This window comes from Triticum aestivum, chromosome 3D (assembly GCF_018294505.1).
Source record: "Triticum aestivum cultivar Chinese Spring chromosome 3D, IWGSC CS RefSeq v2.1, whole genome shotgun sequence".
Lineage (NCBI taxonomy): Eukaryota > Viridiplantae > Streptophyta > Magnoliopsida > Poales > Poaceae > Triticum > Triticum aestivum.
Window position 1 is genome coordinate 228,651,865 of NC_057802.1, and position 18,356 is coordinate 228,670,220.

An 18,356-nucleotide genomic window follows, 5' to 3' on the forward strand; every position below is an offset into this window, starting at 1 on the left:
TGTAGAAATGATTTGGTTTTCAATAACAAAAATGCTTCTCCTTTGCAGGTTATTTTCCGTTGTACGCATTCGCTTCATACGTGGTCTATGCTACAACAAGTGGAGTACCAACCGTTGTTCAAGGCAGTATGTACGCGGTTGGAGCAGGTGGCTACGGAGGTTTTTACCCAACATGGGTGGCAGCGTAATCTCCGGATCGGTCCACCACCCCTTTCGACATAGGCATAGTGTCGATCTATATGACTCTACTGTCGCCCATTTGTCTTTTTTTCTTTCTTTCTTTTTATCAAACTTTAGGTGATTGGTGTGTGCATCTTAGTTAGGACGCCGATAACGCCCACACGTGTGGGCGTTAAGGGATGTGGCCACACGTTTTGTGTGGTGTCTAAGAGAACCAGCCCACACGCATACGTGTGGGCAAAACAAGTAATGCCCACACACTTTTTTTGCCTCGTGGTCCCTCCCACATGCCTACGTGTGGGCAAAATAGATAACGCCCACATGCCCATACGTCAGGCCTCCTGCCTCATGGTCCCGTACGTCCCGCATGACAGTCACAACGCGTCCCCATAGTTGCCATGGTCCGGACACTCTTCCATGTTCGTTTAACTGCAGTTGCCATGTTGCTGAACTACAGTTGCCATGTCGGACAACTACAGTTGCCATGGTTGCTCAACTGCAGTTACCATCTTAGGTCAAGTGCCAGATACCATTTTTGGACAACTGCAGCTGTTGCCATGTGTGGTCTGGTCTACTACAGTTGCCATGAACTGAAAACTTTAGAAGTTGCCACCTACTAACACTAGGCAGTTGCCATGTAGCACTACAAAAAAGACATGGCAAAATAACATGTTCGGGTAAAGAGAGAGTTGCCATCTGCTTACAAGCACACTAGGGGCAGTTGCCATGTACCCTGCAAAACACATGGCAACTGACAACTTTGGGTGTGGGAGAGGAGACGGACGTGTGGGCGCGGTGGTATCTTTAGGAGTTGCCATCTACTAAACACTAGGCAGTTGCCATGTAGTACTACAAAAAGGCATGGCAAAAAAATATGTTCGGGTAAAGAGAGAGTTGCCATCTGCATACAAGCATACTAGGGCAGTTGCCATGTACCCTGCAAAACACATGGCAACTGATAGCTTTGGGTGTGGGAGAGGAGACAGGCGTGTGGGCGAACTGATAAACACCCACACACCAGCCCCTTCTGCGTGCGTTGAAAACTGTCGTGTGAGCGAACTGCTAAACGCCCACACACCAACACCTCCGCGTGTGGAAACGGACGTGTGGGCGGCCGGATGAATGCTCACACATCAGCTCAATCCTACGTGGCATAAAAAATCTGGCAAAACATGCCAAGATTCGTGCAAACTCAAACCGACGTTGATCATGCGTGTGGGTAAGATGCAAACGCCCACACGCGTGGGCGTTAGTATTTCTGCTTAATTATGCAGAGGCCGGATGTTACTCATAATGCTTTGTATCCTCTTGATGCTACATTATGAGATAATAAAAGTGCCCTTTATCGAAAAAAGCAAATATTCAAGGATGACCGATCCCGAGCGACTCATCATCTTCGCCTCATTTATTATAGAGCTGCTATTGAAGATGCTGTTAGTGTAGATATTGTTTTTCTAGCAAAATCTTTCCCAAATGATAACGCCCACACGTGTGGCTTTTTTACACATCGCCCACACACCTTGATCCACCTTAATTCTGTTTTGCACGAATCCTAAAGGGATCTAAGTGCCACGTAGGCATAACATGTTGTGTGGGCGTTAGAGTGCTCGCCCACACGACCCGCAATACGCGGTTGCCAGCTGTGCAGTGTGGGCGAATTAGTTCCTGCCCACACAGTCACCAACCAGCCCACGCGCGTGTGGGTGAAGTGCTATTCGCCCACACGATGCTTGAACAGTGATAGATGACATCTGCAGTTGCGCGTATGCGGCAACTAGGTAAACACGTATGACAACTATGATTCGTTGGTAGATGGTAATTGCAGTTGCGCATACGTGGCAACCAGGTAAACACACATAACAACTATGATTAAACCATACATGACAACTAGGTAAGCACATATGGCAATTATGATTTGATTGCACGCGGCAACTACCATAAATTAGACATGACAACTATAGTTAATCAAAACAGAGAGAGTTGCCATGTTTTTACAATTACATTTGCCATCCCGGATGGCAACTAAAGCGTCATCCCACGGGTAACTAATGTAGCTACACGAGGACGTGTGGGCATTTTTGCTTCATGCCACACGCACAGGTGAGATGAGCAATATTTATTGGGCGTGTGCCGTGAAATAGCTGCGCCCACACTTGTGGTCAGTTCTAATATTCGCCCACACATAACCAGTGTGGGCTGCCTCCTACTTATACTATATATGATGTGTGGATGGATGTCTAATATGCCATGCCTGTTGGCGTTATCAACGTCCAAACCTTTTGCATAATAGGGGCGCGTGTTGGAGCGCAGCGTTTGGGCGCACTATTGGATTGCGGCGACCGCGGAACGGCACGCATTATGTTTCCCACCTGCGCGGCGCAACCTCCGGCCGATCCGACCCACCCCCGCTGCAAAACCGTCGGTGGCGTCGCCCTTCCACCGCGCCGCCACTTCACTACCCCTCCGCCGCCGGCCTCGTCCTCCTTTCCGTCACACACCACAAGCGTTTAAAGAGAGGGGAGCGAGCGAGCGAGTGCCCGCACACGCGTCACTTCTCCGATCTGGTCCGGCTGTTCCGCCAGAGAGCAAGCCCGGGATCCCGCCTTTGTTCTAGCTGCCGCTGCGTGCTGCCAATTCCGAAGATCGACTCACAGGACTGAAGAGGCGCCTCCTTCCTTCTCGGTTCTCGATTTATCAGGCTCCCGACACGCGCCCGTGCCACGATGTCAGAGGACAAGGGCCGCAGTCGCGGCGGTGCACGGGTGAAAGTCCGGGAGGCGGTCTGCAACGCCGTCGCCGGCGGTTCGGCTGGTAAGTATTCCCACTCCTTGTCTCGGGCTTATTTCCTTGGTGCTGGTTTGATGATCCTTCTTGTTTTGTACTTTTGTGGGGTTGATGGTCGCGCAGGGGTCATCTCGGCGACGGTGCTGTGCCCGCTGGACGTGCTCAAGACGCGTCTGCAGGTGTACGGTCTCCCTTCAAACCTTTCCCCTGGCACTGCGCCGCCTGGTAATTTTGCTCGCCTGACGAGGATGACTGTTCAGTGTTGCGAAGATATTGTTTGATATTTGGAAGTCTCACAAAAATCATTTTGTTGGTACCGAGGCAACATCTCACATAATTAGTCTGGTCGTAACGGGGAGTATCATATAGTAATATCATAGTATATCATCCATATGATACTAGTGTATTAGTGTATGATACTACATTCGTAGTGCATAGTATCATGGGTTAGTACTATGGTAGATGACATCATTAATTGTCATGTATGACTCATAGTAGCATATCATTTATTATGATACGGTATCATAATATGATACTCAATCATCTCTTTCTTCATCTAATTCAGTGCCACCTCATCAAAATTGCTTAGTTGTCATGCATGATACTACCTATGATACTCCCATAACGGGCAGCCTTAGGAGAAATTAGAAATATAATCGCTTTTTTCCCCAACGAAAAGCGTTTTTATTAGCTTAGAATGTACGGTCATCATACTGGCCCAAAAATGCGAATATCCAGGCTTTCGATAAGCCCGTGATCGCTTTTTAGCCTAAATGCTTATAACGCAGCAGTGTTTGCCAAACACCATCTAGTAAGTAACTTGAACAACCATTTACTAACTAAGGTATCATTATTGACTTGAAGGCCAAAACCTCCGTCGTCTTTCGATCGACAAACCACACTCCATTTGGTTAGCAGACCTTTTCTTTTCATTGTCTCCTTGCCAATGGAATTTGAATCTAGAATAATCTAGCTGGTCTTTCGGTCGACAAACCACACTCCATTTGGTTAGCCTGTACCTTTTCTTTTCACTGTCTCCTTGCCAAAAGAATCTGAAATAATCCTGCCTTTGCAGGACCCCTTTTGGAAGTTGAAAAAAGAGAGTATGTAGAGAGTTGTTTGTGAGAACAAAATTGATCGAAACCAGTAGTCCTCCAACAACGAGCAACTTGCCTGTTCAAGTTGACTATCCTTCACATCTTCACCAAGTTGACTATCCTTCACATCTTCAATGTTCAAAAAGCATAAGGTGTAAGTGAAGCAAGAGGCTGTCGCTTAGAGAAATGGGCACATAAGCATTTTTTGGGAAGAGCGGGATTTTGCTAGTCTCATCGCAGTGAAGGAAGAGGAGTTGTGGCGAGAGAGAATGAGCTCGAGATCCATGGTGAGGGAATGAGAGGAGTTCATGTTGAGGGAGAAGACGTCTCTCGATGGCAGATCTGGGCTCTGGTCTATATGAAAGCCCACTAAAAAACCCCTCTCCATGTCATCCAAACGGCCTATCTTTCTCCATGCCATAAAGACTGTCCATCATAAATAGAAAAGGGTCAGACTGAAGCCAACAACACTTGATATTCACTACTATTCGTGATGGTCACCTCCTAGTTTCACTCCTCGCCTCCTCTAATGCTTCTCCTTTCCAGTGTTTCTTCTCCCTTTAGGTCTCTGTAGATCCTTGATTCCTTGCTGAAGAAGATTATTCCCATCCGTAGTTGTTGATTCCTCGTCGGAGAAGGCCGATTTCTCACTGTATTTTCTCATCAGCCGCTTAATGTTTCGCTTAGGCCAAAGCGAGGCATTTTCCGTCTCAGCGGAGTTAATTGCTCAGCCACCACATTTGTGGGTAGGGTAACAGCTAACCACCGGTTTTGTCAAAAATCACTAAAAACCACCACTTTAGAGGCCGGTGAGTAGTAAAAAACACTGATTCACATATTAGCTGCGTCTAATAGTAACTGACCAATTGGGCCCACATGTCAAGCATGCGTGACATGTCCATATGCACACTGCGTTGAGGTGGCCAGGGGGTCCCACCTGTTAGCCCCCCACCTCTTTTTCCCTTTCTTTCTACCCATCTCTATCTCTCATTGAATTATCCTAAGCGTCGCTCCATTTTGCTCTGACGACCATGCCGCTGTCCTCTCCCCCACCCTCACCCCACACTTGTAGCCTCCTTCGTCTGGCTTCCCTTTGGCAGAGACATAGTCGAAGGGACATCTCTCTGCGGTCTGGCAAGGACGTGCAAGCCGCAGGGTACAGATGAAGTAGGACGTGCAACCGAGGAGCATGATCAAGGGGACCACTCGGAGGTTTGTGGGATGGCAGCAGGTAGGAGTCCAGGTGGCTCACGCTCATGCGGCGGCAGAGGACGAAAGTCCAAGTGGCTGAAGGCTGTTGACATCACGGAGATCCTCGACCCGCTGCTTCGCCAGGCATGAGGAAGACGATGTTGGTGCCCTCGCCAGGGTGTTCTGGAGGATGCGGGGTGGTGCTGTTGCCCTCGCCTCGTCGATGCGGGGCTCCAAGCACCCGGACAAGACGACCGGATAGTTGCATGGAGCGGAATAGCAGCAGCGTTGCTCCAGTGCTATGGTTGACAATAGTGGCGATGCGTGGTTGGCCGAGGGCTTATGGCCTGAAATTAATGCGTGCATCATGAGCAGGGACCGGAGGAACCTAGGCATAGAAGGAATTGGATAGCGGGGCTTCACGCCTTCACTGATGATGAAATCGTTGTGTCTGAGCCATTAGTCACCAGCTTAATGAACACTTGGTCAGGTGCGGTCAAGCCGCACTTGCCCATGCTCCTAGCGAACCGCTGCGCAGTGAAGATAATGACTAGGACCAGCACGACGGCGGACATTAAGAGGGCTTCTTCTCCCAGCCGGTTCACCTCTCATGAGTGGGCTCTCGTAGGTTGTCGCACAACTTGGGAATGAGTGTTACGAGCCCGTGGGCTGGAGGAGTGATGGCACACAACGCGTGGCTGTCGACAATGAACTTGAGTCCTCAACCACACCTTGTGCCCTCTCGACAACGCCTTGCCGGCCATGACACCCTTGTCCTCCATCAACACAAAAGGAGTTGCGTGGGCAGGAAAAAGGGGATGCACAAGCGGGGGAAATGGAGTCGGGGAGAGGCCGTGGTTAGCGGAGGCGCGGAGGGCTTCTTCATGGCGGAAGTCTCGTCGTCGCTTCATGGCTCGGGCATTTGGCTTCGAGGTGGTGGCTTCTACTCCTTGGTGGGGTCCCCTCGGCGCGCGTTCCCTCCGGCTGCACGGACCGAGCTCCACTGCGGCATGGCATGGATGATTTGGGGGAGGGAGAGAGGAGAAAAAGGGGAAAAGAGGTGGGTAAAAGTGTACACATAAGCATGCGTGTCAGCCCGACGGGTGGGTCCTGCCAGTCAGTTTTGCTGTTTGTCCGAGCTAATCCATGAATCAATGTTATTTGTTACTCGCCGGCCTCTGAAGTGGTGGGTTTTATTGAATTTTGGCAGAACCGGTGGTTACCTGTTACCCTAGCCATATTGTGGTGGTTCTGAGCAATTAACTCTCGCTCAACACTTGAGCGCTTTAGCGTCGCTTAAAAACGCTTTCTTGAACCATGCCACTAGGTGCAACCGCCCAAGTGGTATTGCAACAAAGAAAAAGTGAGATCGAAGGTGCATGGTTTTGTCCAATTTAGATAGTTGTGCAATAGAACATTTTAGGAACTTTGTTTTCTCTTAATTTTGGAGATACAAGCGATGATAATCGCCAAAAGAACACTAAGACTTTGCTGGAACTTATTTCGAACATAGCTCAACAACGTGCACAGTAGCATATCGACATCGCGCCCCACTGCTTGCTAGTGCAGCTCCAACCAACTGGTCTAATGAGATGTTGTGTTCGGTAGAGGGAAATGGTTAACCTTCTATGATTACAAGCATACATGATCAGCATAGATTGGCAGTGTACACACCGTGGTCCCAACTTTGACCCACCTCTGCTACCCTCATGGTTGCCCTTCTCCATTTTATATAATATGCACTCTACTCATGGATCTTCTCCAAGCTTCACCGGCTTCTGGAAGAAGCTACCCCGAACGCGTCAGCTCCTAGAAGCCAGCTTCGTGGAGCCTGTCCCCGACCAGTGTATTTTCTTCGGAGCAGCGGAAGCCCAACTCCTAAAAGAGTGGAAGAAGAAGTTGATCCAATTTATGCGAGAATGCCATTCCAAAGTGGTGCATGCGTACCGTTTCGATGTGAAGAAGCCCTCCCGAGAGATACAGAGCGACCGCACACACGCAGTCATACCTGGCGCCTCTCCTCCCTCCTTTCTGGCACTAACCCTAGCAGTCGCCAATCCCGCCGCCGCCCCATCGCCAGTCGGCTGGCCGCCACGCCGCTGGCAGTCTTCCGCCGCCGCCCCTCGCATCTCCGCTGCGTCCACCTCGCCGGCAACGGGATGCCTCAACCCCACGGGCGCCGACACCATGACGCTTCAACCCCAACATCTCCGGCAGCAGGACGCCTCACCCCCAGCAGCTCCAGCGCCCTGACACCATGCGTCGAAGCCATCCTTGCCCTCAACTCTAGCTCAAGGTGAGCTGCCCCTTCCCCTAACTCTCTTTGTTTTTGCTGACGGAGAGGAGCTGCTCTCTGTTGCCGAACGGATCGCTGCTCCCATCGGAAGCTGGTGCTGGCTGGCTTCTCGAGAAGTTGGCTATTTCGGGAAGCTAGAGAGGATCCGAACGGGGCCTACATCATGTGATTTTGGAGTAAGGTGCTCTCTAATGCCGTTTGATTAAGATCCAAGTGAGGTACCGGAAAACCTGGTGGAAAACCTATTACTAGATGTTTTGTACTTGCAGATAATGTGTGTATTTTTGTATTTTATGGGAGAATAACTGTACAGAAGGGCAGAAAAGGAAAACAAAAAGCTAATACAAGGCCCTAAGCCCTCTACTGCTGTAGAAAAAGTTAGATGAAAGCTTCAATGGTTCAACCCGAGCTTGTAACCCTGTGTATGCTTTCCTTTTTGCTCTATGAACTAGCCAGTTCATTGCTTTCTTGAATTTCCTCCTGCATCTATAGAGACTTTGCAAGACTCCTTCGAGAATAAAGTCATTTCTGGTGTTCCAAATCGCCTTGTACTTACGCAAGATTTGTACTTGAAGAGGGGTTGTTTTTGTATGAATTATGGACTGCACAATACAACCTTTTGTGTGTGTATAAATATGATGGTTTGATTGATAGAATGTCACAACATATACACTACTTGCTATATCGCCATTATCACTATAGAATCTTGGTAGATAAATGTTGGATATTCAGAAAGCACCGATGTCATGTGCATGCATTCCAAATCGTAAAATCCACCATGCCGTCTTCATTTGATTTTATGATCAACATTTTACTATGATATCTTTTTTTTGTTTCATTTGCTAAGTAATGTTCCTTTGTTTATTAGGTAGGATAATTCTTTCAGGATTGCAACACATACTCAAAACTGAAGGCCTTCCTGGGTTGTATCGTGGCCTTTCTCCAACAATAGTAGCACTATATCCAACTTGGGCTGTAAGTAGTCATTAATCTTGTATCTAATGGTACACAAATGTTGGGCTTCATTGTAAGTTGTTTGTACCTAAGTAATCCTTTTGTGTTTTGTTGCCTGAGTATGAATCCAAACAACAAATGAATTATAGAGCCATCCAGTGCTGATTTTGATGTCATCGATTCACTCGTGGGATGACCTATGTCATAAGTTTGTGTCCAACTTCTAGGGCCACATGGCCGATCCAATACCAAGCACAATCTACAATGCATTCGATCGGGAGACGACAAGCCACTTTGGGATTTAATCCAACGTTGTTTGGAGTCGCAACACCATCTCATAGATTCATGATTACTCGACCATTCAAGCCTTCAATTGAGGGCTATTTTCCACTGCTTGCGCTGCCAACCTAGCAAAGGCTCAGGCACGCTCTGTGAAAGCTGTCATGTGGGCATGGGAAGCCATGATGCTGAAGATGCCATGAAACTTCTCTTAAACAAGCACTCGGGCTCATCCAGGCTGAGGTCGCACCACAATGACCATGTGTCCGGCAAAAATAAGTCCTTGGGAAGCAACAACTCCAAGTCAACCTCAGTCGTTGCTTTTAACAACATGCCCAACCCCTCCATTCAAGGGGAAGGACAAGCCTACATCCACCGCCGCTGCTTTCCAGCCCCCACCAAGGGGAAGATCTGAATGCCTCGAGGTAGAGGTAATAAAAGCAAGAACACCTTTGGCATGCTTATGGCATCCTTCAAGCTTATGCCCTCGTCAGTAAATAAAAGTTCTCGCTTGCCAGGGGTGGAAATGATGGTCAACAGTTGTATTTTAGCGACCTTGTACTGCCTCTTGGACTCGTAGGGTGCTGAGCCCCTGAACATGCGGCCTATGGTGCGATCTGATAATCGGTCGACACAACTCCAATGGAATGCACCTCTCGACCTAGTACTTGCAACACCATTCATGTCAGCATAAGGACACCTTTCCTTTAGAGGAGAAACCATGATAAGGTGCCTCATGCGTAGATGGGTATGTCTTAACTGAGATATTGCGGGCGTCCACAGGGAGGAGAGTTCTGCATCGCAGAGTACTTGTTGCCACACACAATTGATCCGTGTTGCACCACAGATTCCTCGCTTTCGTGGAGGAGAGACGACCATTTTTTTGAACAAAACGACAAAGATGATTTAAACTCTAGGGCTATTAGGCAGAAGCTACGAACTAGCTTGCAGAACGTGACCTCCAAACATTGTTCCTTTATGGTTATTCATTAGTACACAATGCAAGCAATAAAATATTCTGTGCAAGATGCTAGTCATACTAGAGAACGGTTTTTGAGCTTACACCAATTCCAAATATTTGTCAATCAACCAGCTTAACGATCCATAATTAAACTAACTTGGCTGATCGAATAAACCAAATAGCCAAATTATACTTGCGACAACACTTCGGTCGAGAATGTTCATGACTAACCCTTCGCTCCTCATGTTAGACTATTTTCTAATAGGAATGAGACAGAGGCAGATTCGAGCCATGGATGACCGGGATGGCCGCGCGGAGATTAGAGGGACAACCTAACCATTAATTAAGGTTAGACATGGCACTTAAATTGCCTACCCAAGATATTTGTACCTCCTAGCAAACCCACACCTCTTTCTGCCATAGGGCCAACTTCAGCACCCTGATCTCTTGGGGCAGGCCACAATAAGCCCCTTTCAAAACACTACTGGTGCTCCTGCCTTGGCATTGCATGGGATTCGGGTAGAGGGGCAGAGACGCCATGTGGTAACCTATATAGTAAGCGGTGCCTTGGGACGACCTCAAAGATGACTAGGAAATCGCAACCTGCTCGCACATTCCAGAATAAGCAGGCTAGACCACCTGACCCAAGACACCGCCCTTGGGCTAAGCAGCTCGAGGACTAGGAAGGAGTTGAAAATTAACTAAAGATTAAATGCTATGGAGAAGAACAATCCATGGAAGGGGAGGTTGGTATTATTTTTCTTTAGTTACATAAATTTTTGGGTTGTACATAAATTTCTGGGTTGTACATTCATTATTACAGGGGAAGACCCTACGAGCATGAACCACTAGGGGTTGGAACATCCTCGCCGTCTGTTAGGGATCGAGTCGCCACACAGGGAAGTGGCCACGCTTCGGAAACCACACGTGTAGTCAATGAATCGTATGGAAGCTGTTGGCGACACGGGCCAAGATTTCAGTGACTGCTCTCTTGCTCGCTGATCTCACTTCTTGCACCCATTCCTGACGCATCGAGGCAACAAGGGAGTCTTCAACTTGTTGTAGTTCATCGAGGTTATCAAGATCCCTAAGGGGCTTCATCCATAGGACCACACGAGATAAGAAGCGATCACAAAAGTTGAAGACTGGCCCCAGACTCGCTCTTGGCATGGCATCGCCAAGGACCTCTCCCGCGATGGGGCTGCCTCCACTGCGCCAAGGCGTTCCTTCAGTTAGCACAACTCCTGTTTCGACGCGGCGCAAGTCGTCCGCTCCGCCCCTCCATGGGGCGGCCAGGTGGCGTTCTAGGAGTTAGGATCGTGCGGTCAATAGAACATTGTCCTTCTCCTAGACAAGCAACTTGGCCTTGAAGTCCGACAGGTCTCCTTTCAGGTTGGCCACATGTGCGAGTCCCTAGCAGTACCATCTGCACACAATGATCAGGTTAGTACCTCTTGTTGAATCTACTTAATATAATTGCATTATTTTTTCCTTAGCATTATTCGCAGGCCAGGATGCCTGGAGGATAAGAAGCAACAGCTCGGCACAGGAGTCCAACCATGTTCCGTACACGTTGGTGGAGAGCCTCACACATAGCTCCTGGACATGGATATCGTCCTGCATCTTATCTCGATGGTTCTCTTGAGCGCTACAAGGCTCGTCTTGTGGCTGGTGGCTTTGAGCAGGAGCGTGATCATGGCTAAGACAAGATATTTGCTCATGTGGCCCACATGACCACTGTTCGCACCCTTCTTGCCATAACTTATGTTCACCATTGGTGTCTCTCTCCGCTTGATGTCAAGAATGCCTTCTCAATGGTGAGTTCCGTGAGCAGATCTACACGCGGCCACCACTTGGGCACTCTGTTATTGATGGCATGGTATGCCATCTTTGTTGCTCTCTAAATGGCTTTAAGCAAGCGCCTTGTGCCTGGTTTGAGTGCTTGGCCTCACTGGTCAATGCTATTATTTTCTGGCCAGTGATGATCATGGTGCTGTGCTCTTTGTCCACTATTTGTCTCGTGGTTGAACTCTTCTCTATACCGATGACATGATCATCACTGGTGATGACCCTGAGTACATTATCTTTGTGAAGGCTTGTCTTAGAGCACATTTTCTAATCTTGGTCCTCTTACTTCCTTGGGATTTAGGTTTCTTCTACCTCAGATGGCCTCCTTTTCTCCACTAAGAAGTATTGAGGATCTTTTTGCTCGTCCTGCTCTTCCTGGTGAGAGCACTGTTGACTTTTATGGATCTCAGAGTCCACCTCTGAGCTTCTAATGACGAGCCTCTATCTGATCTGATGCGTTATCATCATCTTGTTAGGAGTCTTGTCTATATAGCTGCCACTGGCCCAGTTTTCTCCTATCATGTTCACATTTTAAGTCTGTTCGTCTTTGCTCCTAGTCGGTTCACTACTGTCCCCTCCTTTCTATTCTATAATGTCTTCAATCTGTCGCTGTCTATTCATTCCATGTTCCAGTTCGTTACAATTTTTGGCCTATTTGGATGCTACCTGGGGCCGTAATCCTTCGAATTGTTTTCCCCCTTTTTGCTTATTGTGTTTTTCTGGAAGACGAGGAAACAAACTACAGTTTCCCGTTCATGTACAGAGGTTGAGTTGCGAGCTATGGCTCTTTCGACAACAAAGGTGACTTGGCTAGGGTGATTGTTTGACGATTTTGGTGTTCCTGTCACTACGCCAACGGTGTAATATCCCGGTTGTATGAGGGGTTTTCTCCATATGATTATATATTCCTGGGAGTATATATATGTAGGATATATAGGAAAATGATTATATACTCCTGGGAGTATGTACTCCCGCTCTTCATATACCACATAGATGATACAACTATACCTTATTATTATTATTTTTAATATTCCTTATTAATGATTACTAGATACCTCAAAATTAGTTTTGTGATTTTTTTTCATTTGGGTGCATGTATATTATTTATATGCACAAACTGCTTTTTTGTACGTACAAATGGTATATTACGCAAACTATGGGCCTAGATTTTGTTTATAAATTTTGTATCAAGGTATCTTAGAATAATTAATAAGGTATATTGAGAATGAAAAAGAGGTATAAACATTTGATTATGAGGTATATTGAACGTGTGAGTACATACGAGTACAGAAAATTAGTATATGTACTCCTGGGAGTATGTACTCCCGCTCTTCATATACCATATAGATAATACCACTATACCTTATTATTATTATTTCTAATATACCTTATTAATGATTACTATATACCTCAATTCAAGGCTTGAATGGTCGAGTAATCATGAATCTGCGAGATGGAAAACTCACACAATCTTTTGTCCGTAGTTCACATTTTTGCTATACTTTCATCAACCTTCAATGTCTTTTTTGTTTTTCTGCAGGTTACATTTTCAGTTTATAATTACGTGAGGGGTCTTCTTCGATCTCAAGGTTATCCAACCGTACTTTACGCATCGGTCTTATTATGTGTGTAACACGTTACTAGTAGTGGACAGAACTGTCATTTTTGTAGGTGGATAGTTGTGATTGAGTGGCATTATGTTTATTTTGTACATCTACAATTTTATTTTCAGTTATTGAAGCATTCAAATGAACATCACCATCTTGATATGCTTTTATTTTTTTATTTGTAGCACTAAACCATGTTTAATTGGCAATGTTGATGAAAATTTGATATCTGTTTGTTCATGAAATCTCCTTTTGTGATACCATCAAAGCGCTTCAGCTAGGAAAAATGTGTTTTTTTTATAAGAGTAAGGTCATACTATCTTTCATATTTAATTCATGACTTTTTGAGTGAAGGCGTATTCATTTCTAGAGTCCGATGCTTCTTTACAAGAATATATTTCAGCGTTATGTGATTTCTAGAGTCTGATGCTTCTTTACAAGAATATATTTCAGCGTTATGTGATTAACTGTAATGGGCATGGCAATTTATTTCATGTAGCTTGAATGTGGTTGGCCTTGTTACCCCTGAGACCCCATATGGCTTTCCCCATTTGAAGCTTAGCTTTCCTTCTTCTGGAATGAGTTTCTTCTTGAGCACAAGGTCGCCCACTGTGCTTGTTCTCTATTGTGACTTTGTGCGTTTCTTCTTGAGCACAAGGTCGCCCACTGTGCTCCACATTCTCCACTGTGACTTTGTGCTCGTCGTTGTCTAGGATGTTGGCAGTGCGTATTGATTTGAGCTTCAACTCTTCTGGTGTGACAGTCTCTTCTCCGAATAACAGTTTGAATGGGGTGAAGCCTATTGGTCAAGTCTCCATAGTCTTGGTGGATTGTAGTAACTTGTGTAGCTCTTCTACTCATCGTCTCTTCTCTAAATCATTGAGACATGTTTTCAATCCTGTCAAAATGGTTATTTTTGCCCTTTCCACAACGCCATTTGCTATTGGATTGCCCATTAATGCAGAGCATAGCTTGATGCCTGGGTTCTCACAAATGTTTCGAATGTCTTGTAGTCAAGTTGTCTAGCATTGTCTACTATGATGTCGCTTGGGACTTCAGATCTGCAAATGATGAACTTCGAGACAAATCTCTGGACAACGACTATTGCTTTCTTAACTAGAGGCACAACTACGTATTTCGCCTCTCTGGGGGCTATGCTCAGTCATCCGATTAGATCCATTTCACATCTTGTGATGGGCCAAATTGGTGGAATCGGTTGTAACTCATGAGCTGTTTTGTTTGCATCTCATGCCATCCATTGGCATGTAGACATCTCTTGACAAATTCCTGGGCGTCTGACAGGGTTGTCCGCCAATAGAATGGTGGCATGCCTTGGCACCAAGTGACCCATAGAGGCCTTCTTGAATGTCCTTTATGAGTTCTTCACCTAACTCTTTTGGCTTCACATCCTCCAAGTATTTTCATATTTTTTGAGCGCCAATCTTCTTGGTTGTAAGCAAATTGATTTTTAGAATTCCTTTTGTCGAAGGGTTATGGACCTCCTCATAAAATGCACCTTCTGGGATGTTGGTTCTAGATCTTGCTTGCAAGTGAGATGCCATAGAATCAAGTGAGATGTCGTAGAATGTTTCGTACATTTATTCTCCAAAGTGTTTGTGCATTCCCATTGATAAAGCTAGGTACCATTTCATTTTTTTGGATCCTTTGTTTGAAGTTCTTGTCTTTGTGGTTGGTGATGAGTTGAGAGTCAGTTTTGACCAATGCTATGTTGCTCATGTTGCTTTTAATTTTCTCAGGCCCAACAATAGTGCATAGTTTTTATGCCGTCCTCATATCGTCACCGTACCGACGATATAAAGTTGTGGCGCCCCTTCAGTCCAAGTCGTCGGTCTCGCAATATGTAGGTGTTGTAGCCAATGTTTGGTATGGAGGTGGTAGGGTGGGGCACTCGCTAGACGCAAGGCTCGTCGCCGTTTAGGCGCCTTGATCAGTAGAGGGGTGACAAGGATCCTGGGAATGGAGACGTTGGCCATAGGTGCTAGGAAGTCGACGGCCGAGACCTCACGGACTTGGTAAGCTTTGGAGAAGGAAACAGAACATACGTTGTTCGGCGCAACCCAATAGAGCTAGCCCGAGACTGGTCCGACTCTAGCCATGTAACCCTGATTTGACCAAGTATATATTGTAAGGCAAGTCATTTTCCCACCCATCTCTTTTCTTTTACTTGTCCGCCGCCAGGCCGAGAGACTTGTAACCCAAGAGATATAGATCTCCTCGGCGATCTTCTCGATCCATGGCGTGCACCACATCAATACAAACATCAGAGGCAGGAGCAGGGTCTTAATTCCTCCCGGAGGGCCTGAGGCCTGAACCTGGGTAAATCCTTCACCCTGTGCCTCACCATCTCGATCCGCCGTGTGCTTGCCCTATCGAACAAAACGTCGTCCCTTGACGGCGCCTGTACTACCGACATTTGGCGCACCAAGTAGGGGCAAAGTACGCAAATCTAACTTACCAAATCGAGATGGCCTCCGCAACCATGATCTGCGGTTCTGTGGCGAACCAAGATCTTACCCTTGGCATCCTCTACTTCGTCTCAAAGAAGGCAGAGGCCTGGATCCTTCCCACCCCTTTCCGTAAGGGATAGGCCTTTAGCTTCGAGGGCGTGGACTTCGTCACCGGGGTCCTTGGGTCGTGCTCTGTAGTCTCCACTCGGCCGCCTTGCTTGCCCCTTGAGAATCTGTGCCAAAGAAGGCCCTGGGCTGACCATGGGCTGGCGTGAGAAGTCTTCATGACGGGCCTGATCCTCGGCGCTGTCGGAAGTCATGACGTCCTGTCAACCCTCATAATGGAGCAAAGCCCTGCGGGCGCACACCTCTCCGTCGAGCAGTAGGAACTCAAGCGCCAGAAGGACAAGTTCGCCGCCCGACGCCTCAAACGCCTCCAAGAGCTACGTGACCACACTCTTCAGGTCAACAACTAGTTCGGTCTCCCGAAGAAGGGGAGTCCTCGTCTTCCTCTCCGGTCTGGAACCTCGTCATGGTTACGATAGCGGCCAACGCAATTGAGATCCTGGAAGGAGTACCAGGACATGAGAAGTTGCATTAGATCCGGGTCTAGTTCGAGGAAGCCGCCGCCTCGCAGGCGGTGATCTCCGTGGCGCGGGCTTGATTGGTAATGACAAGTTCCAATACCAAGAGCTCAAGGGCCCCTCAAGCTTTCGGCTCTTTGGCCCATCATCCTGGAGCCTCGGCGAAGTCCAGATTCGGCCATTTCAAGGACTCACCAAGGCATGCCTTGCCCTCATCATGCTACCCTGAGATCAGAAGTTGGACAAGCGACCGGCCTTTGGTCTGGCAGCTTCACCGTGAAGTACATGGTCCATGGGGGAGTGGACAACGAAAACGCTGCCATTTGCAAGGGAAAATTCTGCCACGACTGCAAATCTGGCTTCAGCCGAAAGCCCTGCAATGGCAGTAACTCCCACTAGAGTGACTACATCGAGGACGCGGTATGTCTGATCATGAGTGCAAGTATAGTCCTGTGCGGCATGCTGTCGGTCGTGGGATGGCGAGGTCCAGTAGGAGAGCATGCATCCAGCAAGAATAAAAGGGAGAAACGCAGCATTAAGTAAGCTACACAAAAACTCTTGTGTCTCCTCTGTTCTTCGTTTTTGACTGAGAGAGAGAGGAAGTTTTTCAGAGTGTTGACATCATGGAGAGCTTGGTTTGCTTCCTCCACACGGTGAGCCTCTTATTGGCGATGCACTATGCGCTCTTCTTGTAGGCGACGTCGAAATTCTTCTTGGTGAAGTTGTGGTGCCCAATCCTCTTAGACGCATTTTTCATGAGCTTCTTGTTCACGGCGTTCACAGTGAAGTATGGGGTTTCGAAGTCCATTGCCCCTATGAGGAGATGGTGCTTGGTCTTCATGGTGGGATGTCGTCGAGCCCGGTGTGAATAGTGATGGAAGGTATCTCGAAAGCATGGGTACTTGATCGCCATCTTGAAGAAGGCGAATATCATGAAGACTTGTGGTTGTTGAACATGACCTGGATGCTCTCCATTTGCCCTTTCATCGTGGTAGTCCTTGCTGCGAGCTTCGAATTCGCGCATCTCTGCACGGAAGTCGGTGGCGAGGTTGTTGATGCGCTCATGCAAGATGGCATTCACATCATTCATAGCTTGTTTTAAGCTGAAGTGGTGCGTCTTGGTGACATAGTCGTTCGCATCCTCTTGGTTGCCGTAGACCGGGCGAGATGTACCATCCCTATCCGTAATGACACTCAACAAGGTGTAAGTAGAGATGGAAAAGAACAATACCAAATTTACCTCTTTTTGATGTTGGTGAAGGATCAAGCGATCTCACAGCTGACAATGTGAAATGAGTGCACTTGGTAATGAATCTTGTCCAACCTCACACCTACACACAAAGGCACGACTTAGTGGAGCTCAGTAGGGGTTAGTGGCACGACTCAAGCAGTTTGGAGTTCAACATGTTGTAGAAGTTGGAAGCGAACCGCAATGAACTCAAAATGCTATGCAAGTGATTACAAATGTAAGGATAGAGATATTTTGGGGATTTGGAGACCTTGTATTCATCTGCGAATTCCGTCAGTACCAGGAAACTGACTATGGAAAGGGCTTCGTGTCCATATGCTAGCCTGACTTGGGATTTCGAATTCTGTCAGTACCGGCAAACTAGCCACGGAAAGGGCTTCATGTCCATTTGCTAGGCCCTTGACTAAAGGTTGACTTTCGGGGCCCTCTGGTCCTCAGAACTAGATCCCGGTCAGCTCCGGGCGCCTTGTCATTCTCTTGGCTCCACTTGGGGGCACCTTCCGCGATCCTTTCCTCTAGGGCCTGTCGGACCTAGCTTGGCTGGTGTGGATCCTGGTGGGGCCTGGACATTCAAATTGTTGGATAAAAGCCAAGAGTGAGAACCCATAAATGATGATTGCATCAGCTGGAGGTGGACATGGTTCCATTATAGCACAGCAATCTAACTCCTTGTCATTGTTTTCAAGGCGTCCCTAAGGCGTCAGGGCACCCTCCAATCTCAAGGCGTCGAGCTCGCCTTTGACAGCCACAGAAGGTATCCGCTTTGCAGCTTGAGGAGTCGCTTAGACGCGCAAGGCGCCACCTTGGGCGAAATTAGATACCATAGTCAGAGCAGGCAATGGGAAATAGCTCTCGAGC

At 47.4% G+C, this 18,356-nt stretch overlaps 1 protein-coding gene across 1 annotated transcript in view; it reads left to right on the plus strand.

Annotated features, from left to right (window-relative positions):
* Positions 1 to 2,458: 2,458 nt before the first annotated feature.
* Positions 2,459 to 18,356, plus strand: part of LOC123078290 (nicotinamide adenine dinucleotide transporter 2, mitochondrial) — a 27,619-nt gene continuing 11,721 nt past the window's right edge. Inside the window, exons 1-4 of the mRNA XM_044500746.1 lie at positions 2,459 to 2,991; positions 3,088 to 3,189; positions 8,417 to 8,523; positions 13,131 to 13,179. Coding sequence (XP_044356681.1) covers positions 2,904 to 2,991; positions 3,088 to 3,189; positions 8,417 to 8,523; positions 13,131 to 13,179 — 346 coding nt within the window. The 5' untranslated portion in view covers positions 2,459 to 2,903. The remainder of the gene's footprint in view (positions 2,992 to 3,087; positions 3,190 to 8,416; positions 8,524 to 13,130; positions 13,180 to 18,356) is intronic.